At 39.8% G+C, this 22,621-nt stretch overlaps 1 protein-coding gene across 3 annotated transcripts in view; it reads left to right on the top strand.

Moving 5' to 3' along the window:
- Positions 1 to 22,621, top strand: part of LOC149214773 (DNA primase) — a 344,533-nt gene that overhangs the window by 79,824 nt on the left and 242,088 nt on the right. For all 3 annotated transcript variants that reach the window (XM_089390964.1, XM_089390963.1, XM_089390965.1), the window contains 3 exons: positions 18,942 to 19,126; positions 19,269 to 19,415; positions 19,651 to 19,702. In XM_089390964.1, the coding sequence (XP_089247090.1) occupies positions 18,942 to 19,126; positions 19,269 to 19,415; positions 19,651 to 19,702 (384 nt within the window). The remainder of the gene's footprint in view (positions 1 to 18,941; positions 19,127 to 19,268; positions 19,416 to 19,650; positions 19,703 to 22,621) is intronic.

Here is a 22,621-nt window from a genome sequence, read left to right as displayed (position 1 = left end):
GAAATGTTTCCCCAGACGTCCCCCCGTCCCGGGTGCGAGGGGTGTGCACACCCGACCCTGGGAGACCCGTCCCCATGGAACACTGCTTCTGGGCGGGAGTGCAGGAGGTGTGCACCATTACTAAAATTTTGGTAAACGTTCTTTGATTAGTTGATGGTGAGAAGACCGAAATGGGCTATTTGTATGAGGCCATGGACAAGGCGAAAGAATCCATTCGGGCCTACTATGATGATAAGGGAGATGAGGGGTTTCAGAGGCAACGTCTCTTATGGGAAGTGATTGATGAATGATGGAACAACACACTCCATCGTCCCATTCATGTTGCAGAGATCTACCTGAACCTCGCATTTTCTTACTCATGTGGGTTCGTATTTGATGCTGAGATCATGGATGGATTCTTAACCTGTGTTCAGAGGATGGTGCGATCTCCAATAGAATGTACATAAATCTCCAAAGAAATTGAGACATACAGGATGGCAGGTGGCACATTTGGCTTTAACATGGCTGTGACTGATAGGACGACTAAAATGCCAGGTATTTTTTAGTTTGTTCAAATTTCATTGTCTCTTCAAGTTCATAACTTCATACTTTGCTTCAACTTTCAAATTTCATTTTTTTTCTTATGTTTATTTAAAATTTTATTTGTAATTTTGTTGTAGATGCATGGTGGAGAATGTATGGTGCTAGGGTAACCCTTCTGCAAAAGTTTGCCATTCGAATCCTCAGCCAAACATGTAGCTCCTCAGGATGCGAGCGCAATGGGAGTGTATTTAAAAAAATACACAACAAGAAGTGAACAGGTTAAACTTAAAACTTAAAATATTGCAAATTTCCAAATAATATTTTGAATTCATTAAACAATTTTTTTTTATAATTATTATTTCATGATCTTTGTACAGGTTGGAGTCCCAACGACTTAATGACATGGTTTACGTCTACTACAATCTTTGATTGTGGGTGAGGCAACTTGAGAGGATACCTGATATGGAGGCCATCTCATTGGATGGGATTGACACCACTGCTGCATGGAGGGTTGAGGCCGAGAGGCCTCTCATGGAGTTTGCCGATGATTGGTTAGAGCAGGAGGTAGTGGAGGGGGAGGAGGAGGAGGAAGAGAAGGAGGCGGAGCAACAGGAGGAGGAGGTGACACCACCTACCCGGGCTACCCCTGCCACCAGTGGAGGATGTGGTGTACCTCCTATAGCTCCTAGTTCTTCAGCTTCTAGAGCACAACAGGGTCCATTGCCAACTCCACCGACATCTACATCTAGAGGGAAAGGGAAAGCTATTGCATTTTCTCGCAAGAGGGGCAGAAGAAATCAATAGTATTAGACTCTACTTATTTGGGTTCATTTCATTGTATATGACATTATGACTCATGATATGAATCATGAGATACATTATTATATTTTTTGTTGATATTTTGAGGCTGAGTTGGGACTCATGTGTCAGGACTTACTATTTAGGACATGATTCACTGTTATGTATGATGTAGCACTAGAAATGATATTAAACATCTTATATATTAGTTCTTTTATCATATTTATGTGTCAATGTATTTATTTTATGTTGTAGATGCTTTAGATATTAAACAAATTGAAAAAAAAATGAATATTTTTGTATGTTACGATTTTTTCCAATTTTTTCCCCTCTCCGATAATATCTTGATAACGATTACTGCAACATTGATCTAAAGAGCATACTCCTGTAGCACTTGTGCAGTTTTAGTAGAAGTTAAGAAGCAGATAAATAAGGGGTCGATTCCTTGAAATTCATCATTGTTGAAGTTGTACTCGGAGTTGGACATAATACTTGAGATATATTAATGTGATCAAACTAGGTTCTTCTATTGTGCCTACCATGATGTATTTCTTTATTCAGAATAAATGTGATGATTATGTACCCTCCAGCTTGTAATAATGTGAAATGCATCAGTGTTTGATGTTATTTCTGAATATTATGTGTTATTCAAGTTACTAGTTTGAAGTTTGCACATATATTCGTGCCATTGTATATTGATGCACAAGACAATCTGATGAAAACTACATCTACAACAGCGTGTTGACAAGTTTTTTGATGAAAACTCTTACTGAAGATTTCATTAAAAACTCGAGCATTTATTGGGAAATTTAAGGTAATTCCAACGAGGTATCTTATAGAGGACCATGGGTTTGATAATGGCCTCCATGAGGTGGAGCTTGGACGAGATGTCTTGTAACCATGCTTGGAAGCACTGTTGCTTGATGATGGCTAGGGAGTTGTAACCTTTACTGGGTTGAGGTTGAAGTGCTTTCCACATACCAAATTTGGGCCATGTGAACTCCATGAAAATTCCTAGATCTAACAATCTCTGGAATCCTACTGCAACCAGTTGAATCTACTTCACCTAGATCATAAATTACATTACAAACTTATTTTAGATTTTTTCTTGAAATATTGAAGCAAATTACTGAAGCAACCTACAAATTAAATATGATTCTGAAACATAGAAACTGACCAAGGAAATACAAACACATAAAAAACTGTTATTTTTGGACAGATGTCCCCGGCAAAAAAACCAACTTGGGAAAACCGGTGCAACAGTGAGGGTTTTATTTTATTACAGAGCAGTGAAATCTGAGTACATCTATGGATGCCCAATTGGCAATCCAAACAACTGTTGGAAATAATACTGAGAGGGGGGGGTGAATCAGTATTAGTAAATCAATAATATTTTCATTTCCATTATCAGATTCATATACGCTACTTCAGTTATGGCAACCCGCGTGTATATGCAACTGTGTTTAATGAAACTAGCGTATATCCAGTAAACTTATGATTCAGTTAGTTGATCTTTAATGAGTGCATCAGAACATTATTAACCATATAAACAGTAAATAGGTGCAGTAAAACATAACAGATCATCACACATAAGAAGCACACATGAACACCATGATATAAGGTGGAAACCCAATGTGGGTGAAAACCACCTGCTGTAATCGTTTCTATCTTCCTTTCAATAAGAAACTTCTTTTTACTATTTTGTATTGGCGCAAACTCATACCAGTACGCAGGCACCCACCTGCAGAAGGCTACAACCTTCTCTCGTTTTCTAGCTACTACTGGAAGGGAGCTACAACCCCCTAGCTCTTGTACTAGCTGATGTACTAGTATGTAGGTGCTGACCTACAGAAGGCTACAACCTTCTCTTTTCTTCCAGGGACCACGTTTCATAAATTTTCAGATTGGATCCATCAATACAAAACAATCACCACTGCAATATAACCATCAACTCTGAATCACCCTACAACTGAATCACTGAAACCCTGTCATCAAAACACAGTCACCAGAACACAGAGCAGAGCACAGAACTCTGCAACAACCACTAGAACCAACAACAACCTCAAATATCAAATCTCATAAAGTATACGCTACTTGACTGTGTCGAACCAGCGTGTATACGCTCTTTCACCAAAGGGAACCCACGTACAGATCTGAAAATAATTACTTATACCTTCGCTGCAATTTTCAACTTCAGATATACCCAAAACATAAGATATAAAGGATAAGGCATGCGTCAGTATTCAGATCTATGTTGCAAATAATACTGAGAGGGGGGGTGAATCAGTATTATCAGATTAATCAAACTTTTTAAATGCCCAAAAACATATACGCTACTTCAGTTAAGTGAACCAGCGTGTACACGCTACTGTGACGAAGTAAAACAGCGTTTAAGCAGAAAACTCACAATTTAGTTGGCTTATTCTTCAATTAAGTGCATCAGGACATTATTCATCATATTAACAGTAAACATGTGCAGTATAACAGAACAGATAAAAAGCCACACACATGAACACCAAGATATAAGGTGGAAACCCAATGTGGGTGAAAACCACCTGCTGCAAGTTGTCTCTATCTTTCTTAATATGAAACTTCAGTTTACAATCTTTTGTACTGGTGCAACCTTATACCAGTACGCAGGCTACAACCTGCAGAAGGCTTCAACCTTCTCTCGTTCTCCAAACTTCCTTGGAAGGGAGCTCCAACCCCCTTTGCTTTTGTACTAGCCAAGATACTAGTACGTAGGTGCTGACCTACAATCTTCCTTCTTCCAGGTATCACTTTTCATACATTTTCAGACTTGGATATTCCTGAAGCACAACATTACAATCTGAAGACCACAATTCATTCAATTTCCATAACAGATCATTGAAGCATAAATCAACCAAACTTTGAATCACTGAACCACTGAACCCTGTCAATCACCAGTTACCAGAACACAGAGCAGACTACAGAACTCTGCAATAACAGTCAGACCCCACTGTAAACCCAAATCAAGCTTCAAAAGATATACGCTACTTTAATGAGCAGAACCCGCGTGTACACGCTCTTTTACCGAAGCCAACCTGCGTATAGATCTAAAAATAAACTTTCTCAATTTGTTGCTGTACCAGACATTAGTTAGATTCAGAACGTAACATTGCGACAATATGCAGATCTAGAAATACGCATAATCAACCATATCATGATAGTGCATGTCAAACCATTAGATCCCGATCTATCCTTAGATCTAGTCTTCCATTAACCGATGTGATCTCTCCTTGACTTAGATCAACCAACTCAGAACCTGCATATCAGATCTCTTTCTCTCTTAGATATTCATGCCTTGTCGAAAGATGATTTTTGCCTAATGATCTTCTTCTCCTTATATAGCCTTAGGCCTTTCTCAATACCAAGAGCCAAAACCATAGTAACACAATACCATCAACTTTAAAACTAGGGATCGACACGCCCGTCGAGACATAATGGTCCGAAATCATAGGCACAACTTCCAAGGTCTAACCACCATGAACCAAAGGAACCTTTCCACATACACGCGCTTTTTCTGAATCGAACTTGCGTGTACACGCGACTTGGGCTTAACGAAACAGCGTGTATGAGCTTTCTTGCCATGCTGTACTGAGATCTGTCTTCTGATTAAGTTGCCATCACCCATGCTGTACTGAGATCTGTCTTCTGATTAAGTTGCCATCACCTGTACTAACCTCTGAGCACCTGTACCATCCACTGAGTGAGTTGCCATCAAGGACAACACTTGAACCATAATGCCAACAATCTCCCCCTTTGGACTTGATGGCAACCACCACACCAAGTCACTCTCCCCCTTTGACATCAAGGGCAAAGGGTGGACCAAGATATTCTCTTCCTTGGTAATCCTTCTGCTGTCCATACTGCTGTCCATACTCCCCCTGAGTACATGCTGAAATCTCCAGGTGTGCTCCCCCTTTGTGAATGCCAAAGAGTACCAATCTATCCATCCTGCTCACCAAGTGCTGTTCATGCTCCCCTTGACTGTAGGCAAGATCTGCAAAAGATGTTCTTCAAGAAGAACATGACTCTATACATCATAAAAGACCTTCCTATCACCAAAGACTCATACATACATCCATTTCTCAACTAAGTGAGGATATACAAAAAAAAATGACTCATCCACCCAACCAAGTGGGGATACATCAATATTGACTCATCCACCTAACCATGTGAAGATACATGATAAGACATGAACATTTCATCATTCATCCCAGGCATAGTGGGGAAACCAACAAAGGCCGTTACATGACCTTGACACCATAAAAGAGACAAGAGAGATACATGACATAGAGACAACAGATCTAGATCAAGACGTAGGAAAGACACCAGCATCATCTGATAAACATCTTGTTAGATCAGCACCTAGAATTTCTTTCTGAGCTCCTTCTCCTTAAACCAACAACCAAAACATCTGAATGCCAACAATGCTTTATGAGACTTTTGAGCTGCTCCCCCTGAACCTGTGCCTGTTGCACTTCCTGAAACTGTGCCTGAATACTTCTGACATTCCTATTGCTGTTCAGAACTTCAGAGTTTTCCCTTGCTGTTCAGAACTTCATATACGCGTTTTATCCTGTATAAAACGGCGTATGTACGCGGATATTCTTTCTGCAACAAGCGTCCAGCATACACGCGACTTACTCATCATAAATCCGCGTGTATACGCTTATATCCCTTCCGTAACCTGCGTATACCAACTTTTCTGTAGAACAAACAAACTTCAACAACAGGATGAAGCATCAACTACTCCCAGCTTTTGTCTGAGATATTCAAAAGTTTCCCTGGGCAGTGGTTTTGTGAGAATATCAGCAACTTGCTCCTTAGAAGGAACATACTCCAATTTGACCTTCTGCTCAAGCACTTGTTCCCGAAGAAAATGGTACTTGATTGGTATGTGCTTGGTTTTTGAGTGCATGACTGGATTCTTTGAAATGCTGATTGCACTTGTATTATCACATAAGATAGAGACAGGTGGAGTGCAAGTGATTTGAAAGTCCTGCAAGGTCTGCATCATCCAAAGAAGTTGTGTGCAACAAGATGCTGCAGCCACATATTCTGCTTCAGCTGTAGATAAGGCAATCGAACTTTGCTTCTTGCTGAACCAAGATACTAATCTGGAACCCATGAAGAAAGCACCTCCACTTGTGCTTTTCCTATCATCCACACTTCCAGCCCAATCTGCATCTGTGTAAGCATGAAGAGTGAGATCTGTATTTCTAGGATACCATAAGCCATAGTTTTGGGTCCCTTGAAGATATTTGAAGATTCTTTTGACTGCCTGAAGATGGGTTTCCTTTGGGTTGGCTTGAAATCTTCCAACCATCCCTACTGCATGTGTAATATCTGGTCGAGTACCTGCCAAATAAAGCAAACTCCCAATCATGGATCTATAAGTGGGTTGGTGAACTGCTGCTGATTCATCATTTGCACTGAGGCTGCATCCTGTAACCATGGGTGTACATACTGGTTTTGACTCTTCCATGCCATACTTCTTCAAGATCTGCTTGAGGTATTTGGTTTGAGACAAGAAGATACCTCCTTCATTTTGTTGGATTTGCAATCCAAGAAAATATGTCAATTCTCCAAGAAGTGACATTTCGAACTCTTTCTGCATAACCAAGGCAAAGTTTTGACTCATAGTTTCTTCATTGCTGCCAAAAATAATATCATCTACATAAACAACAAGAATTAGCAATTTGTTATTTTCAACTTTTATATAGAGATTGCTATCTGCTGATCCTTTTGAAAAGCCTTGTTGGTGAAGATATTTGTCCAACCGATAGTACCAAGCCCTTGGGGCTTGTTTGAGCCCATAGAGAGCCTTTTTCAATCTGCATACAAGGTTTGGATCATTCCCAAGAATGAACCCATCTGGCTGCTCAATATATACTTCTTCTTCTAAGTCTCCATTCAGGAAGGCTGATTTCACGTCCATTTGAAATACCTTGAAGTTTTGAAAGCTTGAGAGAGCAAGGAACATTCGGATGGCCTCTAGTCTTGCCACAGGAGCAAAGGTCTCTTCAAAATCTATTCCTTCTTGCTGTGCATACCCTTTACAAACAAGTCTGGCCTTGTTTCTAATTACTTCTCCATTTTCATTTAACTTATTCTTGAAGACCCATTTTGTTCCTATTACATTCTTATCTTTTGGTCTAGGAACTAATTCCCAAGTGTTGTTCCTTTCGATTTGCTCAAGTTCTTCATCCATTGCTTTGACCCAACATTCATCTTTGCATGCTTCTTTCACATTTTGTGGTTCAATGGAGGAGAGTAGAGCCAAGTAGCTTGAAGCTTCTGCAAGTGTCCTTCTTGTTTGTACTCCTGCTTCTTTCTGCCCCACAATCTGAGTTTCTGGATGATTCTTTTGGACATATCTGGATGGAGTCTTCTCTTCTATTCTTGTCTGCTCCTCTGGTTCTTCTTGAGATTCTTCTTCTTCTTGAGGTTCTTCTTCTTCATCATTTCGCCTTTGAGAGTAACCTTCATCTTCTTCATGATGAACTTGCCTAGGAATATATCCCTTCTCATCAACCACTATATCAATACTGTCAACAATTCTGCCAAGTCTTTTATTGTAGCACTTGTATGCTTTGCTATGTGGAGAATAACCAAGAAGAATGCCCTCATCTGCTCTAGGTTCAAGTTTGCCAAGTTGCTCATCAGTGTTCTTAATATAACATTTGCTCCCAAAGATTTTGAAATGCTTCACGGAAGGAGTTTTACCACTCCAAAGCTCATGAGGTGTTTGAGTGCTGTTTACTCGGACATTTGTTTTGTTAAGAATGATAACAGCAGCATGTGCGGCTTCTCCCCAGAAGGTTGCAGGAGTACCTGATTCATCGAGCATAGCACGAGCCATTTGTTGGATAGTTCTGTTCATTCTTTCCACAACCCCATTTTGCTGAGGAGTTCTAGCTGTAGAGAATTCTCTTCTTATCCCATGTTCATCGCAGAAATCAAAAAATTCATTTGATGTGAACTCCCCACCTCTGTCAGATCTGAGGCACTTGATTTTGTGTCCTGATTCATTTTCGGCCAATGCTTTGAAGGATTTGAATTTTTCGAATGCTTCATCTTTGTGCTTCATAAGCCCTAACCAAACAAACCTTGAGAAATCATCAATGAATAATATCAGATATTCTTCTCCTCGAGGTGACCTTTTCCTAAATGGACCACATACATCTGTATGGACTAGCTCAAGAGGCAAGCTAGCTGATCCTTCCTTCTCTGGAAAGTTAGTTCTGGTCTGCTTTCCAAACTGACAAGATTTGCATATGGTGTTGTCTGGAATTTTGATATCTGGAAGATCGCGAACTGCCTGATATTTGCATGCTTTCCTTATTTGTGAGAAGCTTAGATGTCCCAACCTTCGATGCCATAACCAGTGCTCTTCATCCTTGCTAAGATAGCATTGTTGTTGTTCTTCTTCAAATATGTACAGATTATTTGGAGTTCTTTTGCCTTTGAGAACTGTTTCACCTGTATCAAGATCACGAACAAGACATCCATTCGATCTGAAAATAACCTCTGTTTTTTGATCACACATCTGGCTGACACTTAGAAGATTATGTTTCAATCCATCAACATACAAAACATTTCCAGCCTTGACCTTTTCTTTTAAAGGAGCAATACCTTTTCCTTTTATAGTTGCAGGAGTATCATTTCCAAAAGAGACTTTCTTTCCCTTTTCTAAAGTAGAATAAGATTCAAGTTTTTCTTTATCACCTGTCATATGTTTCGAACATCCACTGTCAATGTACCATAGATTTTCCTGTCCTTCTGCATAAAATGCTATCCCACATCTTTCTGTTTGAGGTTCCTTTATTCTCCATGTTTTGGTGCTTGTGGCTTGTTCCTTTTTCTCCTGAAACCTGCTCCTGCATTCAGAGTCTTTATGACCAAAATTATTGCAAATAGAACATTCAACTTCATTTTCAAGCACCGAAAAGTTGTTATAGGTCCTTTTTGTAATCCCTGTCATACTTCTTTGTTTTTGAGCTTCCCTAGTCATGATTGTTTTATATGCAACACATTGAGCTGCTCTGTGACCAAAGTTGTGGCAAGAAAAGCATTGTCCATTGAAGAAGCTTCTGCGCTTATTGAATCTACCAGCCAACTGATTGTAATTTCTATTTTCATCTATTCTTGAGCCAAACTGAGAAGATTTTACCTGTGGTTGGTTGTAGCTTTTGTTCATCCTTAAGGAGGATTGTCCCTGATAGTTTCTGTTTGTAACTCGTCCCTGCTTTACCTGATTATCTTCATTGTTCTTCCGCTCATTTCCTCTTGCTGCATCAAGATAACTTTTTGAGGTGGATGCTTGAGAGGTTTCTCCATTATAGCCCAAACCTGTTTTGTTTAGAGGAGACCGCTGCACACTAATAATCTCATCCAAGGTTTCAGATCCTTTGACAAATTTAAGATTAATAGTTTTTGTTTTCTCAATTTCTTTTCTGAGACCAACAATTTCACCTTCTAGTTTTTCAAGATGTTTTTCCTTTTCATCAATCTGAAATTGCAAAGTATCAATAATCACATTCCTTTCTTCTATGCTTCTCTTGAGTCTAGTGATTTCATTATAGAGATTATCCACATCTATAGCATCCTCATAATCATCATCTTCAAATGCCATTAACAGCTTATATTTATTACCTTGTTCATCTTCATCACTGTTTGATAAGCCATCACTATCTTCATGGGTGTAGTAGCTTTTCCTATTTGCACTTTGTTTCTTGTTCCATCTAGCAGGTTCTTTTCCTTTATCCTTATAAGGACATTTTGCAGCATAATGACCTACTTTCCCACAAGCAAAACATTTGAAAGGTAGCTTACCTCTGAACCTTCCAGAACCCCTTTGAAGATTTCTGACAAAATTTGATTCTTCTTCCTCTTCTTCTGGAACATGGCTTGCTTCATAGTAATCTTCTTTTCCTGATGCCTTAAAAGCAGCTTCCCTTCTGTCAGATGGACCTCCCTTTCTCATTTCATAAGCGGTTAGAATTCCATGTAGCTGAGACATAGTGAGAACACGGAGATTTTCTTTTTCTTCTATTGCAGATACTTTAGATTCAAACTTGGGGGATAAAGATCTTAGAACCTTTTGAACTACTATAGTTTCTCTTATTTCTTCACCCAAGTTTTTCATACAATTAACAATCTCATCTACCCGGAGAAAATAATTAGCCACACTTTCATCATTATACATCCTGAGAGTCTCATATTGAATCCTGAGTGTTTGAAGTTTAGCTTGCTTTACCTGTTCATCTCCTTCATAGCTAGTGATCATTTTGTCCCATATTTCTTTTGCTGATTTGAAGTGCATGACCTTCATGAATTCTGTTTGAGATATACTTCCTAATAGGGTAGCGACTGCTTTTGCATTTGTTTCATATGCCCTTTTCTCATCTGGATCTGTAGGAGTAGCTGAAGGAAAAGCATAGCCTGTTTCTACAATGTCCCAAACTTCTGTACCAAGAGATTGAAGATATGCAGTAACTCTTACCTTCCAATAATTGAAATTTGTTCCATCAAAAACCGGTGGCCTGATTGATGCTTCTTTCTCGTAGTTGCTCATGATGAATGATCTTCCTTCAAGCGATCAAGCTTCTCTGAAGGACCTGCTCTGATACCAATTGTTGCAAATAATACTGAGAGGGGGGGTGAATCAGTATTATCAGATTAATCAAACTTTTTAAATGCCCAAAAACATATACGCTACTTCAGTTAAGTGAACCAGCGTGTACACGCTACTGTGACGAAGTAAAACAGCGTTTAAGCAGAAAACTCACAATTTAGTTGGCTTATTCTTCAATTAAGTGCATTAGGACATTATTCATCATATTAACAGTAAACATGTGCAGTATAACAGAACAGATAAAAAGCCACACACATGAACACCAAGATATAAGGTGGAAACCCAATGTGGGTGAAAACCACCTGTTGCAAGTTGTCTCTATCTTTCTTAATATGAAACTTCAGTTTACAATCTTTTGTACTGGTGCAGCCTTATACCAGTACGCAGGCTACAACCTGCAGAAGGCTTCAACCTTCTCTCGTTCTCCAAACTTCCTTGGAAGGGAGCTCCAACCCCCTTTGCTTTTGTACTAGCCAAGATACTAGTACGTAGGTGCTGACCTACAATCTTCCTTCTTCCAGGTATCACTTTTCATACATTTTCAGACTTGGATATTCCTGAAGCACAACATTACAATCTGAAGACCACAATTCATTCAATTTCCATAACAGATCATTGAAGCATAAATCAACCAAACTTTGAATCACTGAACCACTGAACCCTGTCAATCACCAGTTACCAGAACACAGAGCAGACTACAGAACTCTGCAATAACAGTCAGACCCCACTGTAAACCCAAATCAAGCTTCAAAAGATATACGCTACTTTAATGAGCAGAACCCGCGTGTACACGCTCTTTTACCGAAGCCAACCTGCGTATAGATCTAAAAATAAACTTTCTCAATTTGTTGCTGTACCAGACATTAGTTAGATTCAGAACGTAACATTGCGACAATATGCAGATCTAGAAATACGCATAATCAACCATATCATGATAGTGCATGTCAAACCATTAGATCCCGATCTATCCTTAGATCTAGTCTTCCATTAACCGATGTGATCTCTCCTTGACTTAGATCAACCAACTCAGAACCTGCATATCAGATCTCTTTCTCTCTTAGATATTCATGCCTTGTCGAAAGATGATTTTTGCCTAATGATCTTCTTCTCCTTATATAGCCTTAGGCCTTTCTCAATACCAAGAGCCAAAACCATAGTAACACAATACCATCAACTTTAAAACTAGGGATCGACACGCCCGTCGAGACATAATGGTCCGAAATCATAGGCACAACTTCCAAGGTCTAACCACCATGAACCAAAGGAACCTTTCCACATACACGCGCTTTTTCTGAATCGAACTTGCGTGTACACGCGACTTGGGCTTAACGAAACAGCGTGTATGAGCTTTCTTGCCATGCTGTACTGAGATCTGTCTTCTGATTAAGTTGCCATCACCCATGCTGTACTGAGATCTGTCTTCTGATTAAGTTGCCATCACCTGTACTAACCTCTGAGCACCTGTACCATCCACTGAGTGAGTTGCCATCAAGGACAACACTTGAACCATAATGCCAACAATCTATTCATGATCATACCATATAATGATAATGCATCTTAGTCTTCATGATCCCGATCCATCAACCCTCATCAACCGCATAGGTGCACCCTTGGTTCAGATCAAGTAAAGCATCACAAACCCATAACCAACATACTAGATCTCACACTTCATCAAATATTCATTACTTGAATACTTGCACACTTTGGTCTAATGACCTTCTTCTCCTTATATAGGTTTAGGCCTCTCTCAATACCATGGTCCAAAACCACGTAGAACCAATACCTTGGACCCAATACCTGGGGTCAACACTTCGGACCAAATACCATGGACCAAAACTTAGATTTCCAGCATGTACGCGCCTTTCCTTTTGTGAAAGTGCGTGTGTACGTATATGCGACTTGGTATATGGTGAACCCGCGTGTATATGCTTCTTTGTCACATTGAACCTGCGTATACCTCTTTAATTATTAATTCTTTGCTATTTACTAGCTGTACTATGATCTGTCATCTGAGTGAGTTGCCATCAAGGACAACACCTGTATCATACCTATATCATAATGCCAACAACAACAAGAAAATCTGGCAGAGATTTTCCCTAAGCAACCCCGACACTTGCGTTCTTGCACTCACGCGTTCCTACACTCGCGCACTCCTGCACTCGCACGTTCCTGCACTCGCACGTTCCTGTAATGCAAATAACTTAGCCTCTTGCTATTGCCTCTCCGTATCTGTAAATCTTCCTCCGGATCACTGTCCTTGCCCCTCTACTGCAAAAGATCTTTTCGATCATAATTTCCTCCTGAGAACTTCTCACTTCAGAAATTCGATCTCTTGATCTCTCGGTGTGTTTTCCAAATGACCCTCAAGCCCCTTCTTATATCTTCTTGTTGGACAACCAACAACCTAGATTAACTCCTAATTAAAGACTCAGATCTTTTTGACTTGATCTATGCCTTTTTCTAGAAGTTTCACCCACAATTAGGTTAAGACCCATTAATATTTTAATTTTCCTAAGTTTAGACTTAGGAACCCCATTAAAAATATTAATTATTTTAATAAAATCGTCTCTAGGTGGAATTTCCCACAACGGTTCTGGGTTCTTTGGAATGCATGTGCCCAAGCCTCCCTGCAAAATTTGAGGCTTAGAGCATATCTGATGCTACCCCAAATCAACACTCCCTCTTAGCGAGGAATGTGCTCTAGCAATATACTGCTACTACATACTGCTCTCACTTTGAAGCATCGTCCTCTGCGTTGTTAATGTCTGTCATGCTGTCCACCAACCATTGCACTGCTGCTGCTACTGTATTGTTGCCTTTGACATTGCCATTGCCAGTGCTACATCTGTACTACAACTCCCTGTCCAATGTTGCATTTGCTACGCTGCTAGCACTGCCACTGCTAACATTGCATCTGTATTGCAACTAAGTTGCTGAGAGAAGCAACTGAAAACACCCAAAACTGGATAAGTATCCTGTGGATAAACATCGATGCTCAAAGCCTAATTGCTGCTAGTCTCACGCTGTCTTCTGAAGCCATTGTGCTGTTGAAGCTTTGCACTGTGTGCCTCCATGCACTCCTGCCTCTCTGCTCTGCGTTGCTCAAGTTCTGGCGCAACTAACTACTGCATCTATCGCTCCAACACTCCATGGCATCAACTAAAAACTCCTCCATCCCGCTACTACTAATCATCGACTCCTGTAGCAAGGTGATGATCCAAGAGGTGGGCTTGTCAAGGATCCTACCCATCTGTAGCTCTATTGAACTTGTAGCTCTATATCAGCCCACCTCCCTCCTGGAGGTATCTTGGCTGTAATGGTGAACTCCTCCTGTTCGATCTTTATGGCTGCAACCTTAGGATCGTGCTTCTCATCCTTGTCTTTTTTCTTCAAGGGACACTGGGATGCATAGTGGCCCATCTCGACACATCTGAAACACTTCACCTTGGAGACGTCCTTCTTTTGCCTTTGTTGCCCCGGCTGTCCCTTCGATGCAAGGGTTGCATTATCCTCCTCCTCCTCGGGCTTCGACCCATTGCCGCTGCTGCTTCCGTCAAGTTTGACCTTGACCAGGTCTCTTCTCAGCTCCTCTTGTTTTAGAGCTGCCCACATCTCATCCCAATTCGGCAATGTTGCTTTGCCCAGGATACTCTGGACAAAGACTTGCCACTCATCTGAGACAAAATTTAGGGCCAGTCTCACTAATTCCAAATCTTGAGGAGTATGCCCTGTAGGCGACAACTCATCACGAGTCTCCTTCAGCTTCGTGAGGAATGGATCCACACATTCTCCCTTCGGCATCTGCATAGTCTCAACTTTTGTTCCAAGTACATCTTCTGCTACTTGGAAGATCCTTGATACAACATGGCCAAAGCATCCCACATCTCCTTAGCAGTTTCTCTGCTAGCAACGTGACACACCACGTGATCTTTGACTCCATCCAGGATCATCCTCTTGGCCTTTGCCATCTCAGCCTTGTATTCTTTAGCAGATCTGCATTCGCAGGTTCAACTACCACACTATCAACATATGTCTTGAGGGCATGCTCATCTAGAAGGAAAGGCATTCTAGCCTTCCAAATGACATAGTTGGAAGCTCCGTCCAACTTGTCTAGATCAAGCCACTGGTTGCCATATCCTCCGAAAATTGTCGAACGACTCCCTCTTTCTCCCTACTGCGTAGCTTCTAGGCTGGCTTACGCACTCCCTGATGGAGTTGGTAAGTCTGCTGCTCCTTTGCTGCCCAGCAAATGAGAAATACCGATTTCCTCGACAAGAAATCACTGGGGAAGTATTCCCTCACTATGCGATCTGCTTCCTTCTTCCAACAGCTTTTCTGCCCAACACTCAAGTTGCAGAAAATTGCATCCCTCTAGCTCTGCGTGGTTCCCTCTGCCTTGGCAAATTCTCGATCCGACAATCTTACCTCTCTCTTAGTTCCTCAAAGAGAGACACCCACGAAAAATATAGCCCTCCTGGCTAGAACTGCTCAATTCCTCAGGGGATTCAAACTACTGCTTGCTGTAGCAAGTTGGCCCTTGCCTTAGTGCTAGATCTACTCTTCCTGTTTCACATCAACAACTCTGATACCTTGTGAAAATTCCTAGATCTAACAATCTCTGGAATCCTACTGCAATCAGCTGAATCTACTTCACCTAGATCGTAAATTACATTACAAACTTATTTCAGATTTTTTCTTGCAATATTGAAGCAAATTATTGAAGCAACCTACACCAATCTAAATATGATTTTGAAACATAGAAACTGAGCAAGGAAATACAAACACATAGAACACTGTTATTTTTGGACAAATGTCCCTGGAAAAACCCAACTTGGGAAAACTGGTGCAACAGTGAGGGTTTTATTTTATTTTGCAGCAGTGAAATCTGAGTACATCTATGGATGCCCAACTAGCAATGCAAACAACAAGAAAATCTGGCAGAGATATTCCCTAAGCAACCTCGGCACTCGCATTCTTGCACTTGCGCGTTCTTGCACTTGCGAGTTCCTGCACTGGGAATAACTCAGCCTCTTTCTACTGCCTCTCCGGATCTGGAAATATTCCTCCGGATCATTGTCCCTACCCCTCTATTGCAAAAGATCTTTTCGATTAGAATTTCCTCTTGAGAACTTCGCACTTAAGAAATTCGATCTCTTGATCTCTCGGTGTGTTTTCCAAATGACGCTCAAGTCCCTTCTTATATCTCCCTGTTTGACAACCAATGGCTTGGATTAACTCCTAATCAAAGGCTCAGATCATTTTGACTTGATTTTCATCTTTTTCTAGAAGCTTCATCCACAATTAGATTAAGACCCATTAATATTTTAATTTTCCTATGTTTAGACTTAGGAACCCCATTAAAAATATTAATTATTTTAATAAAATTGTCTCTGAGTGGAATTTCCCAAAATGGTTTTGGTTTCTTTGGAATGCATGTGCCCAAGCCTCCCTGCAACATTTGAGGCTTAGAGCACATCCGATGCCACCCAAAATCAACAAACTATACCCCCAAGTAAGTGAAAGATGTGGTGATCTGAGGCTTAGAGCACATCCGATGCTACCCAAAATCAACAAACTCTATCCCCAAGTAAGTGAAAGATGTGGTGATCTCAATCTCTATCCTGTGGTAGTAGAAGTGTAGGTCTACAATAGAGTTCCTTGAGGCATTGAAGATCAGAACCTTGGTTTTACCTAGGTTGACCTTCGACCATCGAAGGTCACAGAAATTGGCCAATGCATCAACTGTCTCTGTAATCCCTCATGAGTAGAGGCCAACAAGACCAAGTCATTAGCGAAGAAGAGTAAGCAGATCAAAACATGGTGCAATAGGCTGTTGTCACCATCCTGTATGTGTTGATGGAGGAAAGACTCGAGCTCATCAATATAAATCCCAGAGAGAGTCTGAGAGACGGGACACCTGCTTCACCCCAATGGTATTATGAATGAAGTCTGAAAGACCATAGGTAGTCTTGAGGTGCCCCAACACTGACTCATACAGTCTCATGATAGCAATTAAGAGGGTCTCTGATATGTCAATGTTGTGGAGTCTTTGGAATAATGCCTCCCTTGGAACCATGTCAAAAGCTTTTTAGAAGTCTACAAAGAAACTGCAAACCTGCAAAGAGTGATGGCGGGCCTCCATAATGGTGGCTCTAAGGGTGGAGATGTGATCAATCGTCTGGTAGTTTGGGTGGAAGCCTAGTTGTCATCTAGCTCTGAGATGTCAATTCTCTAGTTCCTCAAAAAGCCATTGGTGTAGGATTGTGGCATAAAGCTTGGAGAATGTGTGGCCCACCATGACAGTCTTGTAGTTATCTAGATCAACACTTCTCCCAAATTTGTAGATCCGATGAATGATGTCTCTTGTCTAGCAAGGGGGGAAGCCTAAGCAAACCACATGGTTTAAAAGATCTGCAATATATGACTCAAGCAACTGGATGCCATGCTTGAGGAGTTTGGCCTGAAACCCTTCCTCATCGGCTGCTCTGTTGGTACTCAAAGCTTTGGGTACTCTCCTAATCGCTAGTTCAGAGAAGAGGTGGCATAAGGTGGGAGGGTAGAGGATTTGTGTCCAAGGAGGTTGTAAAAGGAGGTGATGTGGTTGAACATGGTCTGGGGGTCATGGTATGTCTGGGAAAGAGGTTCCACCAAAAAGCTTTCAGGGAGTGGTAGAGAGCATCACAAAGTTCTCTTCTTCGTTGGGAGAGAAATGTTCGTCTTTTGTGGCGAACTAGTCTATGGTAAGCTTTGTGGAGGCTATGGGAGGAAATTGGGTCATGTGTAAGTGTGAGGCGTAGACACTTATGGAAAGATTTGCAGTCATCAAACCAACGGTTCATAGGACAGGTACTGGGGGTGGTTTTCGGTTGAGACTTGGGACTGGAATTTAATTTGCCTCTTAGATCTTACTGAGAATCAAGTTAAGCATATAGTTGAGTTTCCATATGTTTGTGAGAGGAATTAATGGTCAGCTTGTTGCTATGCTTTCTGCTATTGATCCATGTGATTATTTCTCCATCTGGTTTCAATCAACTCCTCTCTTTTCTCTCTGCATGTGCCATATATGCCAAATATCAATAGGAGTACGATGAAAGTTCTGCCAAATTGCAATTCTAATTTCAATAAGATATTTATAAGCAGTGTGCACAACGTGGATGACACACTCAGCAACATACCATGATGGCAATAGGGATGAAAATCCATATATGTGTAACCTTATCAAGTTATCAGATTCTGTTTTAAGGCTAGAGGCCTCGTAACGGTGTTCTGTTGTTGGACCTCTACTCCAACAATTATGGTCGCTTTGATAGTCAACTACTACATTGCTAGTTGTAAGAGTTTGGGGTCATTGAATGTGGATGCTTTGGAGTGTTGGTCGTGCCAATCAATGATAGACTGAAATAAAAAGAGCCAAATCATTAATGTGCAATAGCTGAGGACAATCTTGAAGGTGCTAAAAGAGCATTGGAAAATACAAGATAATGTTATACATCTGGAAAAAGCTACAAAGTAGATCTAGTCTACCAAATGGGATCATCATAACTCTTGGCTTCTTATAGTTCTGGGATACATTGTTTTAAGTGATTGCATGCAATCATCACATGGTTATGACCTGTGATTTGAGTATTTGCCTATTTTTTCCATTGAATAAGCAGATGGAAAGCACTTTACAAATGGCATACTTCTGGTTGCAACATTGTGAATTTTGAATTTCATCTCTGAAGTTTGGAATGAATTTCTAGCTTCTAGAATTGCCCACAGCATGGTATTTTGGGATGCTTTTCTATTTTTGAGCAGTACGTCCTAAATGTTAAACAGACATACATTAGGTCAATCAGAAAAACTGTAAAAACTCTTAAATTCTTGATTTTTCTATGGCGCGGATCTCAAATTCTGTCACACCTTATATTGTTAAGCCTATTAAGTCTATTATAAAATGTTTATATGCTCTTTTCAGTTAACAGATTTGGAAGCTTCACCAACTCCTACAAAGAAGCATCAGAAGAATCATGGTAAGCAAATTTCACCAGGAGTGTTCTATGGATCCCCAGATGGCAAGCCCTCAAAGAAACCCCCTCAACTATTACGCCTATTGCATGAAATCCGTAAAGATCTAACAGAACAAAAGGATCTTCCACCCAGGTACATATCAATGTCAAAGAATTAATAACCTTACATTGCTGAAAATTCTTCCTTTTCTGCTGCAGTGCAAAATGAATAACACATGACACATTTATTTGAGTCATTCTATCTTTACTGATTGAACTTTATAACATGTGAATAGAGTGGCAGTGTGGGCAACTTTCCCACGACAGGACCAAGCGGTACAATTTGCCGAAAGTCATGTCAATGTTTCTCTGTTTTGCTATCAAGACCATGTCAATGGGCAGCGCAGGTTCCTTGCCACAACATATGAAGAACTGTGGAGAAGGTCCTTTCTGGTCTCTGGGATTCAGGAGGGTGCTTACTTTACATCATCTTTGAGATTATTATCAGCTAAATTGTCATTAATATCATAGTCGTTTATGCTACTGAAAAATACCATGCACTTCCTTTGCTGACAGAAATGAAGTTTAGGACTTCCTTGAAATTTGAACATGGGATATATGGCTTAATTAAGAAAATAATTGTAGATATGCTTACTTTAACTTTTATTATCTTTGTAGGTATAAAAGCATGGACCATAAGTACCGTCACCACTATGAAATCATTCGAGAGGTGAGAGTTTGTAGTTGCATGCTTCCATGATTTCTCTAGGTGGATTATCAATTAGATCTTTAATTGGTGAAGCTACAATTCTTTAATTGTTTCCTATAGACCAGTAGTAAACTGCAAATCATCTTTTTCGTAGATTGAAATTATTCTTTGAGATGCTTGTTTGTCCTTCTTGTTAACTGTTCTATATTCTGACTGTGAGAAAGATTCATGCCTGATCTCTAATCCTCCTGAAATTAGTTAATCCATAGAGATTGATACTCTTTTATCTTTTTGTGAAAATGCATCTTATATTACATAACTGCACAAAAAGCAGATCAAGTTTTACAAATCAATCCAGGCTGCAATTATGCAGAGTACCCCTCTCAACATAGGTGAGGCATGTCAGCATATCTGCCCTAGCCCTCATACCAATTTTTTGGGTACTATTCTGTTTTATTCTCATATGAAGGAAAGGTTCCAAATTGTTTAGATGTAATTCATTTTTATTAATTTATCTTTCTTTTGAATTGGCTCCATCTGATTGTACTTTTCTCGCCCGGTCTTGTTCTTTCCATTCTGTGGCTCCTTCTTTTATTTATGTTGTAATTTTAACTACCTCTTTACCATGCTTAATATATGCCAATCTGAAAGCAATGGTATGCTATAAGGAGTAAGGAGTCATTCACTCAGTTCAATGGCTAAGATAAGGAGCAGATTCATAGTTGTATTTCCTAAGAAAGATTACAGCTACGCTGTGTTAGGAAGTCACTTCTGTTGCGATCTTAATTAAGTACACGTTCTTTCTGTTTTTACAGAGTTTTCCCTTAAACGTCAGTCAATTCTAGTTTTAGTTTTCAGTTCCATCTAGGTTGAGTTTCCAGATGATAAAAAAAATTACGATGCAAAATCAAATACCTTCCTCAGCTTGGATTCCGGGTCTTCTTCCTCATTAAAAAATCACAAGGTTCAGTCACAAGTTAGTTGATACATTGAGATTCAGCCTTTTTCTTTTTCTATGAAAATGTATCTTCTGTGACATTACTGCACAAAAAACAGAAAAAGGTATACAAATTAATGACCAGGCTGTGATTACATAGACTACCCCTCCCAACATAAACGAGGTGTCTCAGCATAACTGCCTTAGCCCTGTTAATGCCCAAACTGTATGCATATGATAAAAGCCCCAATCTACAATGCACAATCTGATGAGAGCCTTTTAGGAATGCCATCCACGGTCACCCCAGCAACCTGTCCACTCCCTTTAGGCCAGCTCTCCTCTGATCTAAGGGGGGATTCTTTACAAGGATCATTAAGGCAGAAGGTGATGTCAATGGTAGCCTCAATGAAACATATTTTTCTGGAGATTTTTAGGGGTTTTTGTAAAAAAGGTGAAGAAGGTGATGGAGGGATATGAAGATCAATGCCAATGTTCTATGAGGGTTATGGAGTCAAGAGGAATCAAATAGCAAGATGAGATCAAGAAGAAAACTCTCTTAATTTGGTTACTTGGTGCTTGTAGATTAGGGCAAGAAGTCAGAACCCAATAGCTAAATAAACCCCTCGGCTAATCTAGTAAAATTGTGACGTCATTGCCCCACCAGAAGGGATCCATCCAAGAGGAAAGCCTCCAACGACAAAATCAACTATGGTATGAAATAGAGTGAAAAATCCTTACTAAGGAACTTTGGAGTATGGCCTACCAAGGAGGATTAAACTTATACCCCAAACCAACAAAGGAGAGTGTGTGAGAAGAGCCTCTAAATGTCCTCCTTCCAAGTGACAAAGTTGCCTTTCAAATGAATCGATTTTTGTAGCATTATGGTAGTATTGAACAATCAAAATATTTCTGTTAATGATGATGTAGAAGAAATAACCAAGAATCACCAACTTCTAAGTAAAAAACATTCACCAAAATAGATAAGCCCTTAACACCAAAATTCCTCCAATAATGGTATTTCCATTCAGCTCCAAGGAGAGGAGTGCTTTCACGAATCACAATCCAACCATGAGTATAAATGAATAATTCTCATCTATTTATAGAGTGAGATCTAACTTCCTTTACAATAAAATATCATTGTTTTATTTAATTCCTTAGATCTAGCCTAAAAAAACTAAATCTAACTAACTCCTAAAGTCAAGTAATCCATCACATCATTAAAGTTGTGAAGTCACATGTACATGGAAAGATGAGTCAAAGCCCCACAAAGGGGGTTGATCCTCCAAGAAGAGACAATGATGGTTCATGTTGACACATATAGCCCAAAGTTGCACAAAGTAGGAGCGTTAGGAGCATAATTTTCCAAACATCATTAGGAGCGGAGCGCCTTGGGAGTGTATATATATCTATATATAATTGCATTTATATTAAAAGAAACAACTAGAATGCCAAGCTAGTTGTAGATTATAAGAAAACATGCGTATTTGTACCTGCCAAATTAGTTGTAGATTATAAGAAAACATGCGTATTTGTACCAATGTTATGTTTATTGTTATTGATGATTTATTGCCGGGGGTCCAAAATTTAAATTATCGGCAATATCGGGGAAAATACTGAAAATTATTGGGAAACTTAAAAAATACAAAAATAATGTTTTTTTTTTTCAAAATTTTAACTTAAAAAACAACATCATCAAACAAACACATTGCTACATAAATATGAAAATAAAATCAATACATAAGATGTCAAGTGATACATAATATATCGATATTGAAGTATGATATTTGTCCAAAGTATAGTTTTAAAAACTAGAACCGGTGACTGGACTGGTCCACCTAATAAACTGGGTTTCAAACCAGAACCAGTCAAACCGAGACTGGTCAGGTCTAAATGAACCGGTGTTTTAAAAAATACACGAAATAATTAGTTTTTAATTAAAAAACCCATTTTTAAGATTTAAAACCATGATTCCAATCTAATAGAGACAAATTATGCAAGGTTTG

The sequence above is a fragment of the Pinus tabuliformis genome, chromosome 1_1 (assembly GCF_031772625.1).
Source record: "Pinus tabuliformis cultivar Carrire ecotype Pingquan chromosome 1_1, CPIR1, whole genome shotgun sequence".
NCBI classification, from domain to species: Eukaryota; Viridiplantae; Streptophyta; class Pinopsida; order Pinales; family Pinaceae; genus Pinus; species Pinus tabuliformis.
Note: the sequence above shows the minus strand (reverse complement) of the source record. Positions and strands in the feature narration are given on the sequence as shown.